Raw genomic sequence first — 14,029 nt, 5'->3', positions numbered from 1 at the left:
TCAAACTCTGTGCGAGTGCATGACCGATGCACTGAGCATACTGTCTATTTGGGCGACGTCAAATGGCCTAAGTGTAAGCCCCAGCAAAACAGAGCTGGTACTATTCACAAGGAAATACAAAATTCCCCCTCTTCATCCCCCATTACTGAATGGGGTACCATTATCAGCAGTTCAGCCAAATATCTAGGCTTGATACTAGATAGGATGCTGGACTAGAACCTTAATATCGAAGACAGAGTGAGGAAAGCCACAATCGCACTCTACACCTGTAGGAAAGCCATGGACTGAAATGGGACATGGACCCCTACGTGGTTACCCATACTCCTATATGGAGTCTCCATATGGTGGCCATCGCTGGCAAGAAATTCGTCTCTTCAGAGACTAAATAAAGTTCAACGGCAAGCTGAACTAACGATCTCTGGTGCATTCCGCACCATCCCCAGCGACGCACTAGATGCGATTCTGGGAATACTCCCAATACATCTCATAGGGAAAATGACCGCCACGCTGGCGGCCCTTCGCATGAGAGAAACCAACCAATGGTCAGAGGAATGTGTTGGTCACGCCAAAATCCTGAGAGGAAATGACATAATCCCCTCAGTCACTGACTATTGTACACCATACTCCCTTTCACTCCATCATTCCCTCAAGGGATGAATGGAATTCCTGAAAATTCAATAAAAATATATACAGACGGTTGTAAGCTGCACAACCGCGTAGGCGGGGGTATCTTCTGCGAAGAACTCGGCATCAGAAAAGCTTTCAGGCTCCTGGATCACTGTAGTGTATTCCAGGCCGAAATCACAGATATTCAAGAAGCTCTCTTCATATTGCCAAGCGCAGTCACAGACATCAGAGAAATCTGCATGTATTCGGATAGCCAAGCGGCGATAAAATCCCTAGACAACATCACATCGAACTCGATGTCAGTGCAGACCCGTCGCAAATCTCTTCACAAGATGGCTACACAGTTCTCAGTCTACCTCATTTGGGTCACAGGCCATCGGGACATAGATGGAAACTGCATAGCCGACGAACTGGCAAGAGAAGGTACCACCGTTCCCCTCCTTCTAGACAAGGAGAGCATCGGTATACCGATGGCCAGCTGTAAACTGTCCATTCGGAACCACTTCGATTTCATTGCAAATCAAATGTGGACCAATCACATATACCACCACAAAATCACACGTCAAACGTGGCCCATCCGCGATTGGAAACGGACTTTAGAAATCTGTAAGCTGAGCAGAAGCCAATGCTGGGCATACGGATGGGTGTAACAATTGCGCAAAAATGCAGCCAACGGGGATATGGGAAGCGGACTTGTCCACGCGGTACCACAACGGTCCAAATAACCATGGCCTAATTGAGTCAGGGTTTTCATAAGCTCTGGATGCCGCACCTACCTACCTACCTATCCAAATATGATCAAAAAGATAAAAAATTGTTAAACAATTAAGACATTTAAAAAAATGTAAACAAGAAAGGAATGCTAAAGTCGAGCGGGTCCAACTCTTAAATACCCTGTACCTCCACCAAATAGAAAAAAATGAAAAAAAATTTTTTAATTAATTTTAAAAAATTATATTAATTAAATTAAATACCAAATTATTCAATACATATATACAAAAATGGAGACAGGTTCATGTACAGTTTCAACAGCATACATTTACATCAGAATCGTGTTTCTGGGTGTTTATCTGCGTATATGTATGCAGCACAAAGTTGAACCAAAGCAGCAACAACAACAATAGATACAAGCAGAGCATGGGCAGCGATTTTATTTGTGGCTATAACTTTCTTCAGTACTGACCTATCATGATGAAACTTGGCATACAGACACATAATCACTAACGGGATATAGTTACGAAATTTTAGTTCCAAGAATTACGGTAGTTATGAAAAAAAACACGAATTACGGGGTGGGGGGGGGATGTATTAGAATAAAAATAAATAAATTTGACCAGTCTAGGACTTAGGGGAACCTCGATACCAAGTTTGGTTATTCTAGCTTTGGACTTCCTGAGATCCTTGCGATCATACAGAAAGACAGGCATGGCTCCATCGACTCGTCTTGTCATACTGATCAATAATATACTGTACATGAAATGTACAAGAGCATATTAGGTTTGCGGGAGCTGAAAAATGTAACAGGCAGAAGGAGGCGTGGCAGACCCCACAAAGTATATATATTGTTGATCAGCGTGACAAGACGAGTCGATCTAGCCCTGTCTGTCCGTCTGTCCGTTCCGTATGAACACCTGGATCTCAGAGACTATAAGAGATAGAGAAACCAAATTTTGCACAAAGATGCCTTATGTGTGTATTCTATACGAGTTTGTTTTATTTTTTTGATTTCCCCCCCCCCACTTCCCCCCTATGGGGGTTTTCCCGATTTTCCATTCGTATAATCGCCTATATCTCGGAGACTATAAGACCTAGGAACACCAAGATGCCTTGTGTGAATACGCAGAAAATGTATATTTCCCTCCCTCCCCCCTCTCCCATGCAAATCGCGATTTTCTCTAACTCCCGTAATTCTTGGAATTTCGAACTTAAACTTGGCAAATACCTTCAGTTAGTTACCTTAGTTATTATGTGTCAGTACGCCAAGTTTTACCATGATAGACCGATTTAACAAGAAGTTATAGCCATAAATATATTTGCTGCTGCAGCGCTGCTCAAGCGCTGCCCGCGACTGTTGTTGATGCTGGTGCTTTGGTTGACTGAACACATGTTTACACAGACACGAATAGATGCGCATAGGCATACATACACTCACACAGACGCAATTGCTATGTAAATGTGCAATTATACACCCTTTACGTGAGTTCGAATACCGAGAAAGGTAAAATCGATCAAAACTTTTTTTTTTTAATTTTCTTAATGTTTTTTATTTTCTTTAATTATTGTAAACATATGTACAGACTATTTCAAAGTCGGGACACCCGACTTTAGCTTTTTTACTTGTTTAATTCCCGTTTTGACTCAAATTTGGCAAATACCTCCAGTAAGTGATTATTTGTATACTAAGTCTCATTATGATAGGCCGATTTAACAGGAAGTTATAGTTATAATATTTAGCTAAGCGCTGCCCGGCTGTTGTTGTTGCTGCTTTGATTCAACATTGTGCTGCTTGAAATCCCACATAGACAAGAATAGACACGCTTAGCCATGCATACACTCACATAGACGCAATTGCTATGTAAATATGCAATTATACACCCTTTACGTAAGTTCAAATACCGAGAGCGGTAAAATAGATCAAACAATTTTTTTTAATTAACTTAATTATTTTTTTTTAATTTCTTAATTGTTAAGAACAACATATGTACAGGGTCGGAACGCCCGACTTTAGCTTTTCTACCAACATTTTTATTTATCGATGCATCGAACCTCTAACTAACGAATTTTCAATACGATTTTATTGATGCCTATATCGAAAATAAATACGCATCGAATTCATCTTTCACTATGAACACCTATCAGCTTGCTCGCAAAGCAAACAATTCGGCTTCAGCTTCGTCTCAGGGCTTACTATCTTTGTACCCTAAGAGCTAGAGACACCAAATTTTGAGTACAAACTACAATACAATTAAATTTAAATCATAATTACTGATACACATATGAAAAGTACTAATGTACATACAGCTTGAGGCACCTAGAGAAGTAATTTGCAACTGTGAAAATTCTTTAGAGTGCTTTCTGAAAATTGCGTCTCAGCATAGACGAAAAAGGCCAACTAGCTAAGATTTCCGCATATATTTTATATATTTCTTTGGGCTGCTCATTTTATTTATTTATTTATTTGCAGATCTCCGCCCAGGAAAGTCGTAGAAAGAAAAAAGAGTACATGGATCAATTAGAAAGACGCGTTGAAAACCTTGTTTCAGAGAACCACGATTGCCAAAAGCGCATTGAAATATTAGAAGAAACTAATGCTAATTTAATCAGTCAGTTGCACAAGCTGCAAGTACTGGTCAGCAAACAGAATTTGAAGAAATTTTAAAATTAGAAAATGTTTGATGGTTGTTTAGCAATAAGAATTTAAAGAAATAATGTATAAATCTTTTAGCATCAGGCTTTCGACGTGTTCCAAAGTGAGTTTTTTGCTTTATAGATATAAAGCCTACAAAAAAATTAAAAATTAATTAATAAATTTAATAACATCTGATGTATTTTCAAAAATAATAGTGATATCGGATATGGAGCACAAAATATATATTATAAATATTCTATTAGTATCATTTTTAAATTATATTAAATTGAAAATTAATTTGAATCTTTTTAAGATAATAACAAACGGCTAAGATAGATTTTCCGAACAGAATAATATTTTCCTGTGACATTGCACGAAAACAAGATATTTAATTGAATATAAAATCCGGTTCGTAATTTAAGTTTTCTACAAAATAAGCTAAGTTCTTCATTCCAATAGCATTTTAAGTTAAATTCAGAAGAGTATTTAAGTTTGATTTCCGCTTATATTAAAAACCAATTCATATAAATTATGACAAGTTTGGAACTCACTTGTTAATAACAAATCGCAACTTAAAAAGAAGCAAATATAAAAACTTGAAAACGTTAAAAGTATGCTTAAATGAGGGCACTAGAAAGCATTAATTTATTGAATTTGAGAGCGAATACATTACATTATGTTTTAATAATGATTGATTGTCTGAACGGCTATAAAATCCATCAAAATGGACGGGCTAGATGAGTTTTTCGACGACTTTTGTTCCTTTAACTGATATTCCTCAAACGATATACATATGTACAAGTATGTATGTTTATGTAGATTTACAAAAAGCTTATCTTAACAATTTTTAAGATCTTAAAAGAATTTATGAACTACAGTTTTAGTGATAAAACGGATTTCTGTACGCCCAAGTAAAAACATGTCAGCATATAATGTACACATCGGATTAAATATTTATTCTTGTGCTTATTTTGCAACAGACCGAACATCAAGTGTTTCCGTATCCATAAGATATATAATGTAGTATTTCTAATGTTGATAAAGATAAACCTCTTTGGTCTGTCCGTCTGCCTCATTCGTAATAAAATTTCTCCCCCTCCCTCACTAACTTTAAAAAATTGAAAAAAAAATTACTTAAATCAACAAATCAATTTCCGAGCCAATTTAACACATTTATATACATAAGTTTAATATGAAAATGCGGATACATAGATCTGCTTTTTAATTTACTACATTACATTAAATAATATGTTCATGAAAATATAGTTAGATAAATGTCTAAAATTCTTAAGATAAATCATTTTATAATACCTACAGTACGACTGCTTAAGCGCACTGATGGGAAAAATTGGACTGAAGTCATTTTAGTTTCATTACTATAAGTCGTATGAAAAGCATTACTAAAGCAACCGTAAAAAGAACTTACGCGTACTTTAAGATATTGTTCAAGGCTGTACTGTAAATAAATGTGACAGACAATGTGCAATTATACTTTGCAAGTAAATTATCAATACTTAATCGCTAACACGCTGGAAAGACAGTTTAAGTGCAGTGGTGAGAAAAATTCGGTATATGTCAGGTTAACAAATTTATTCGTTCAAATTGCCAAACTGAATTCGTTTATAGTATCTGATCGCTCATGCAAAAGCAAACTCAGATAAACTGTGTGCTATGTTAAGTGCAATAATTGAAAAGAAAGTATGCAAGAGAAATAAAAACAATTATGTACATAATTTTTATAAAATCATATCATTATTTCAGAGCGGATAAAAATAAATACCTGCGATTGCTTTTAATTATTGGCAGACCCCAATGTTATAGTTATATGAATAACGTGATGAGACGAATCGATGTAGAAATCCGTCGGTCTGACAGTATGGACATTTCATAGGACCGATCGGTGGAAAAATAGCTCCTAGATGTTTAATATTTGTTTTTAAAGATATTTAAATAAATTACTTTTAATAAATGATCTTGGTATTTATGAGTATAAATCGGGCCGCTATATTATATAGCTACTATAGGACCGAACAGTGCATCAGATTGCGTGTATGCCTTTAGGTTGTGAACTACGAACTAAGGGACTAACTAAAGAAAATATTTTTTAATATTACTGAGTAAAACATACATGAGTAACGGCAGTTGGTGATGGTTTTCATTTTTCGTACTTCCTCTTTCGCTATAATTCTGTAGTTAGTTACTTTAGCAAATGATTTAATGAATATACGGTTTTCTTAAAAGAGACCACCGCCACATTGGTTTTAAAAAACAATGCACAAAATCATATTGATATACGTCCGTATGCCCTTTTAGATTTCTTCGCCGCCTTTCTGCAAAATATATAAAAATTAATTTTTATTTATGTGTGTGAAATTAGAAAATAATTTGTATTGCTAGTTAATAATCTTAAAGTACAGTAGTATAAACAAAACTTTAATAATATTTGTACACTAACGAAAATATGCATGCCAATAATACATTTTTTAACTGTAATTCAAACACTTAAATTGTCAATTAAAATAAAATACAAGCAACCAAAGAAGCTCGAAATATTATTTTTCTCTTTTAAAATTCAAATACTTCGATTTATGAAATTTTTATATGTTCCGGAGATTTGTTTGTAATTTAACAATGTATTAGTTGTTTTGCGGGAGGTGAAAAATGTAACAGACAAAAGGAGGCGTGGCAGAACCCACGAAATATATATGTATATTCTTGATCAGCATGACAAGTCGAGTCTGTCTGTCCGTCCGTCCGTCCGTGCGTCTGTCCGTATGAACACCTCGATCTCAGAAACTATAAGAGCTAGACACCAAATTTTGCACAAAGATGTCATAAGGGGTATATTAGATTTCTGTAAAAGTGTAACAGGCAGAAGAAAACATAATTTCGGAAACAGCTGGGCGCACATTGTTAACATGTTTAATTTTTTTTGATTCCTTCTCCTCGCTACAGAACTGTTTGCTTATGTTAGGCGGCCCTCCAAGTGAAAGTATGCCACTAGGCTTGTTAACGCTGCCTTGTTGCAAGGCAGGAATTTGGATGCAAAGCATGCCATGTTTTCCTTGTTGTTCTGTAATCTGTTCATTTACGAGTTTTATATGCAGGTTTTTGAGAGTGCTCTTGTACCGGTGCCACAGTGATGGATCTAAGGATCTTGGACTGTTGGAAATATGAGTTTGATGGACTTTATAGTCCAGACAATGCGAAACAAATGTGCTGTTCAACCATGACAATGCACCGTCTCGTACCTTCGGCATCACCAAGGAAAAGATGGTCGAATTAGGCCTCATCCACTCTATTCTCCACTCACTCGCCGGACATTTCAGTCGAATGAGGAGGTTGTCGCCGCCACGGAGTCTAAGCATGTCTGTATGTATGTAAGCATATTGCACAGTATAGAGTTGAGCCAAAGCAGCAACAATAACAACAGCTTCGTGCCGACCTTGGGCAGGTATTACATTTATGGCTATATCTTCCTTTCAAACCGACTTATCTTGATTAAAGTTGGCATACAGATAGATAATCACTAAGTGTCATCTTGGGTTGGAGGTACAGCGAAAAAAAAAACAATTTCGAACTGTGTACTGGTGTCTCTATCTCTTATAGTTGTTCATACGGACGGACGGACAGACAGGCTGCGCTAGATCAATAAAAAATCCAGAGTAAAACAAGTGAAAAATTTATATAGAACCACAGTTCCTGGAGCTGGAACTGGCGCCTGTGGTTCACGGTCGTTCCATTGGAAGTTCCGCAGTGAACCACATGTGTACTGACTCCAATCAGGAATGAGTCAGTTCCCATATGTTAGTAACCGAGTGTTTAATCTGTTAAAACAATCACCCGCGCCTCGTCACAATGTTTACAATTAATAAAATTAAGCGGATTTCGAAGGACAAAAAATGAAGTGCCACTGCTCCCAATGGAGAGGAAAAATGACACCACAGCAGGAGCGCCTGCACCATGGGAGGGAGCCATCTAGCGCATTTCAGCGGACAACTTCAAGTGAGGAGAACAATAACAAAACCGAAGCGCCATTTTGAGCGCCAACAGCTCTGTTCTAATAGAGCACCCTTGCGGACGACTACGTCAGTACGTTGCCACTGTAAGGTGGAAATACACTCGCCTTTTGTGTTATAGGAGCGCCCGTCCACACGTTGGTCTGTAGGGCCGACGCACTTGCGCACAGTGAAATCTTCGCGTCACCAAAACTAGCTGGCCTAGACTGTTGCAAAACAAACGCTCACCATCCATCTGTCGAGCTATAACATCCAAACACATGGATGCAGCACGACTGCAGGTCGCTGTATGCAAACTTTATGACCCCATTTCCCAGGGAAAAAGCAACATTTAGGGAGCTGGAAATTTATTTTATTTTATTTTTTTTATTTTTATTCAAAATATCAACAACACTACAAGTACTGTCGATTATATTATAAAACTTAATATAACAAATTAAACTAAACAAAATAAAAGATAAGAAAGCCTAACACAAAGATGTACAATGACGTCTATTAATGCCTCCGACACGTTGGGGGAATTTTATTTGCCAATTGGCCAGCTATGCCCCGATTCACAGCCATATGCGGTCAGAGACATTAAATACCTAAAAAAATATGCAAAAAGTAGATGAAGGTGAAAAATTAATTCTATTTAACAACTAATTAGAAAAGGTACGAAGTAGAACGAGAAAGAGAAAAAGAAAGAAGGAAAGAGAGACAGAGAAACAGAAAAAGAGAAAGGTAGAAAGAGAGACGAAAAGAAAAAGAAAAAGAGGGAAATCTCCAACCCGGTGGGGGAAATTTTAAATGCCAGTCCGGAAAGCTATGCCCCAACTCACAGCAGTAAGTGGTCAGAGATTTCCCGGAAGATAATTATAAAGAATAGATTTGATAGAACAGAGAGAGAGCCCTGTCGAACGTTTAATGAATTCAAGTAATCCCTTAGCCTTATTAACAATACTAGATATGTGAAGGTTGAAGTTCAATTTGGAATCAAAAAGAACCCCAAGGTCTTCAACAGTCGATATACGTTGCAATGGCACATTGTCAATCGTATACGTCCCAAAATTGGGCAAATGTTTGCGTCTTTCTTAGTCATATATCCATACATGGCTATAACTTCCTGTTACATCGGCCTATCTTTATACAATTTGGTATACTGACTTATAATAACTACCTGGAAGTATTTCTCGAATTTCAATGCAAATGTCTAAGATATACGGTAGTTATGGAAAATCAATGTTTGCGGGGTGAGGGAGGTAAATTCCAAAATACACATTTTCTGCGTATTCACATAAGGAATCTTGGACTAAAAGTTGGTGTCACTAGGTCTTATAGTCTCCGAGATATAGGCGATTATACGAATGGAAAATCGGAAAAACCCCCATAGGGGGGAAGTGAGGGGGAATATCAAAAAAATAAAACAAACTTGCACAGCGTACACACAGATATATATTAAGCATAAGACACATATTATTCTTTTACACAGCACTTATCCACCATAGTTCCGAGCACTGCACATATAAAGATATAGGTCAAACTAAGCTGACACCAGCATACTTACGTAGCTAGACGGGGTCAGCCTACATCCGATGAAGAAGTAATGGGCAATGGCCAATGGCCGCGTCGTGTCACGCAAGTGCAACCAGGGCAACCGGTGCTACTCGCACCTACTGGATCACGAGGGTCCTTTAATTAAACGGGCCACGAGTGTCCACTCAAACATCAAACTGGATCACTAGGATCCCGCTGTACAAGCACAGCGAGGCGGAGTCGAGGAGATTTATCGGCTCATATCAAAATATAAGAAGGATGGCTGGGAGCGTAAGGCCAAACCTGAGTATTACCAAAATCTGGCCCGCCGGCTACAAGGTTTGCCACAGGAGTTAAAATAGGGTCACAGCGCCCTGACAGCCACAGAAGGCCTACCAGCCGAGCATGAGTACTTCCTGCCATACGAGCACACCCGGAAGAAGGCCCAGAGATACTTGGAGCAGGCCGAGTCGTGAGCCCGAAGGAATAGCAACGACCACCGAGTCAGGATTCCAGCTGCAGATTCCGCCAGCCGGTAGCTCCACGAGGCCGGCAACCCCAACCAGCCTAGGGGCGGAGTTGCTCAACTTGGTGGCCTTGGAAAAAGAAAGGATGACGCCTACAAAGGTAATGGCCCAGGGCGTCGCTTCTTTAACTACGAGCTGTACGCATTTAAGATGATGGTGCAGAGTTGGTGAGCTCAACCGATTCTGCCAAAGAGACAAGAATTGGCCCTGGCAGCGTCGAACCGAATGTAGGACAAGCGGCATCTGCTCAACATCGACTGGTAGAACCCAGAAAGGCAAGGCATTAATTCGGTCCTCTTCTTGAGGGTCCAACAGCAGCTGAACGAGTTCCTGTGTAAGGAAGTTCCCCAGGAGGCAAAGCCAAGCACGCAGCCCACCGCTGACATAGCAGTCCGGTTGCCACAAATCTCAATTCTACCGTTCGACGGACGATACGTGAACTGGTCCGCATTCAGTGATCTGTTTCAAGAGATGATCCATGGGACCAGTTTACCAGATGTACAGAAGATGTGCTATCTAAAATCCTGCGTAACGGGAGAGACAGCTGAACTCATCGACCATTTAAGCGGAACAGCTTCAAACTATTCAGTGGCCTGGCAGACATAAGTGCAACGCAATCACAGCAGCTGTCTTGGAGAGATTTATGGAGCAGCCCGTGGCAACAAACAACACAAAGGCCATACGGTCACTGCGGTGGTGTCGTGCAGTGCGGTGATGTCGTCAAGTAATTTAGCGCATTACGACAAGTAGGCCTAAATCCCGTCAAACTTCAAGACAGCATGCTCGTGTATGTCCTGCGTAAGAAGCTGAATAAGTTCAACCTGGCCTTACTAGAACAGGAAACGCAAGACTCAACGGAGCTATAACCGGTCAACGCGTTTCTGGATTTTCTCAACCGTTGCTTCCGCGCACTGGAGGTAACAAGGAACAATAGCGGACCAGCCAAGGCCACCACCGGAGCTGCAATAACCAGAGAGCTAAGCCCTGAAAGAGTCTACTGTTACTACAGGCTGACTGGACACACTGTATACAAATGCGTGACGTTCAAGGCAACGCGCGTGGACCGACGATGGGCCTGGATTTAAGAAACTAACCGATGCCCAAAATGTATCATCGCCACGCACAACTCTCGGGAATGCTCAAGCAGACAGTGCTTCCGATGCCAACAGCCGCATCATACATTGCTACATAAGGACAGCGGAATAACGGCGGCAGCAGGCTTCAGCCAACCACCGATTTCCAGAACTAACAAAATACGTTTTATTGGCTACGGCACAGGACAAAATAGTAGGCCACAATGGTCAGCACAGAATCGTGCGAGCATTACTGGATTCTGGATCCCATGCCAACTTTGTATCCAGTCGCTTATTGACAGACTTGAAAATCAGGCCGCAACGAACAGCAACTACTTTGCAGGGCATTGGATACAGTAATCTACCAGCATCAAATCAAGTAAGTCTACAGGTGTCATCGGTAAACAAGAAGCATAACATGCAAGTAAAAGCTCTGGTTCTGAGCACAATTGTGCCATCGGCGAGGATCACCAGAGATGCAGTACAAATTCCAAAGGGGATGGAGTCAGCTGATCCTGTATTATAAAGTACTTCACTCAGATGGATTGTGTCGGGACCAATAAGTGTTCGGGAAGCCCCAAAGACAGTCTGCGTTGGAGCTGTTATAAAGTGTCTATCAGGGCAGGCTGTCACAGTAGCAGAACATACAGAGCAGTACTACAGGAAGCCTAAACGGACATCTACCCCAGCCATCCCTGAGCAACGCATCCTAAATAACGTGGATCACTCTACCAGGAGCCGACGACCGATCATCATAACCGACTAACCAAGACCGGATGCACCTGGCACACACTGTAAAGAAAAGCCACCCATGGCCACATGGCCAATGGGTTAGCTACGATGACCTGTTTGGAACACTGGACTCAAGGAATACCCATATCAAGGAGAACCAAATCACACAAAAGAAACGCTCCGAAGGCAATGATAAAGCGAATGAAGCTGAATGAAATACATTAAAGTTACAAGTACTGAAAGCAGCTTCGGACTGTGTATCCATCGGCAAGCAGAACCTGAAAGGTAACCAAGGTGTTGAGGAATCTTTTGCAGCACTACCTTCTTATATTTAAATGTAACAGCAAACTTAAAATGTTCACTAACACAGACGTGTATTCGCCGTACATTCGCCTTTTCACTTTAGTATTAGCACGACTGCAGATCAGATTGAATGCACATAGCGCAACGTAAATACAGCCCACTATTAACAAGCTGAGAATAAACGTAAATGACAATTTGAAGGCATTTGCATTTTATTCTTTAACATTCATAAACATAATTTGGTCATTCGAGCCGGATTTGTAGTTTACTAGTGCTCATTTGATAATTGTTCACCATGGAACAGAATTACTATGGCTATTGTCATAAGCCTAAGGGATCGACTCAATGCAGCGTGGCTTGAGTTCGAGAGATTAGGAGACAGTATGTTCATCCATGAAGATGTTGATGATTATGTGGATCCATCAGGCGACAACGAAGTATACGAGGCAAGGTTTTTGAAAGCGTAGCCTCTGCTAGCATCGCATGAGCGCTCATTGCAGCCAAAACCAACCTTGAAATTGTGCGAAAGAACAGAAAGCAGCGACGTCGCAGTAGACATTGGCGCTGCAATGTCGGGCGTCGCTACGAACAGCGATGCTATTAACCGTTTGCTTCAACAGCAACAACAGTTATTTGAACGCTTCGCAGTACACAAAACTGCTTTAACAACAATGCCGGCCGCCGAGACGGTGCCGATAGCGCAAAATTAATTTCCGAAAATCAAAAAAAAAAAGAATTTGCTCTCAAGAACATATACGAAAGCACAATTCACAATAGACAAAATTTGACAAAAACGTAGAAGTTCACTACATAAAGTTTTAACCGGTGATGCTGCGAACATAATACGTCATATGTCAATCACGGAGGCTGCCTATGATACTCCTTGGGCACGCCTAATTGAACGATTCAATCGCCCACGGCATAATGTAAACTCTTTGTTGGATGTATTTTTGGGTTTTCCTACAAGTACCAAAAGTGATGTATACATTCTGCGAAGGGTAACAGACGGTGCTAATGAAATCATACGGGGTCTGGATGCAGTTGGTCAAACTGAAGCGACTGCTGGATCATACACTTGCTTCTAACAAAGATCGATTTTGAAACGAGCCGCAAATGGATACAGGAAAGCCGTGAACTTAATTCGCCAACTATTTATGAGTTCTTCAAATTCCTGGATGCACGTTGTGAAGAATTTGAGCTGAGTCAATGTGAAAGTGCGTCTGCGTCCAAGTCTGCACAAGGTGACAGACCACAGTGTTTGCCACGCACACTGGTTGCTTTACAACGAAACACTTGCTTTAAATGCAACTCAGAGGAACATATGCTGCTGCCTGTCCACAGTTTCTTGGCTTAACTGTTGAGCAGCGGCGAGCATTTGTTAAATCAAAATCGTTATGCTGTAATTGCATAAAACCTGGACATTTGTCACGTGAGTGTGGATCAAAGTTCACTCTCAAGCAGTGTTCTGGTCGTCACCATACACTAATCCATGCACAAGCTACTAAATTTCAGCAATTGTACAGTATGACTCAAGCAAACGTGGAGAACAAGTGTAATTAAAACGCTGCTAAAATTACATACAAACCACAAATCACATAGTCCTCACACAGAGCATGATCAAGGCAACATGCGCACATTGCGCTGCTGCAACTACATCACAGGCACAAGGGTTGCGTAAGTAAACACTCCATAGATGTCACAGCGCACGCGCTGGGCAAAAACAAGTCCCCATTGGATCGGCATCACATAGATTCAACGACACTTCAGATGTTCGGTATACAAATGGGGGATCCTAACTACAATGCTATGGCTCCAGTAGACATTCTCTTGGGCAACGGCTACGTTTGGAGCACCTTTACTGGTCAGAAAAGATTTGATTTGAGA

At 40.2% G+C, this 14,029-nt stretch overlaps 1 protein-coding gene across 3 annotated transcripts in view; it reads left to right on the top strand.

Annotated features, from left to right (window-relative positions):
- Positions 1-14,029, top strand: part of LOC115624575 (cyclic AMP response element-binding protein A) — a 63,179-nt gene that overhangs the window by 44,504 nt on the left and 4,646 nt on the right. The window contains exon 6 of one of the 3 annotated variants that reach the window (XM_030519307.1): positions 3,812-6,363. The exons of 1 other annotated variant lie outside the window; for it this stretch is intronic. In XM_030519307.1, the coding sequence (XP_030375167.1) occupies positions 3,812-4,006 (195 nt within the window). In that variant the 3' untranslated portion in view covers positions 4,007-6,363. Of the gene's footprint in view, positions 1-3,811; positions 6,364-14,029 lie in introns of those variants that run through there. One more of the 3 variants, XM_030519306.1, reaches the window with a different exon arrangement.

Source organism: Scaptodrosophila lebanonensis, unplaced genomic scaffold, assembly GCF_003285725.1.
Source record: "Scaptodrosophila lebanonensis strain 11010-0011.00,11010-0021.00 unplaced genomic scaffold, SlebRS2 tig00000061-arrow-pilon, whole genome shotgun sequence".
Lineage (NCBI taxonomy): Eukaryota > Metazoa > Arthropoda > Insecta > Diptera > Drosophilidae > Scaptodrosophila > Scaptodrosophila lebanonensis.
The sequence above is the reverse complement of the archived record's forward strand: the minus strand, read 5'-3'. Positions and strand labels throughout refer to the sequence as shown.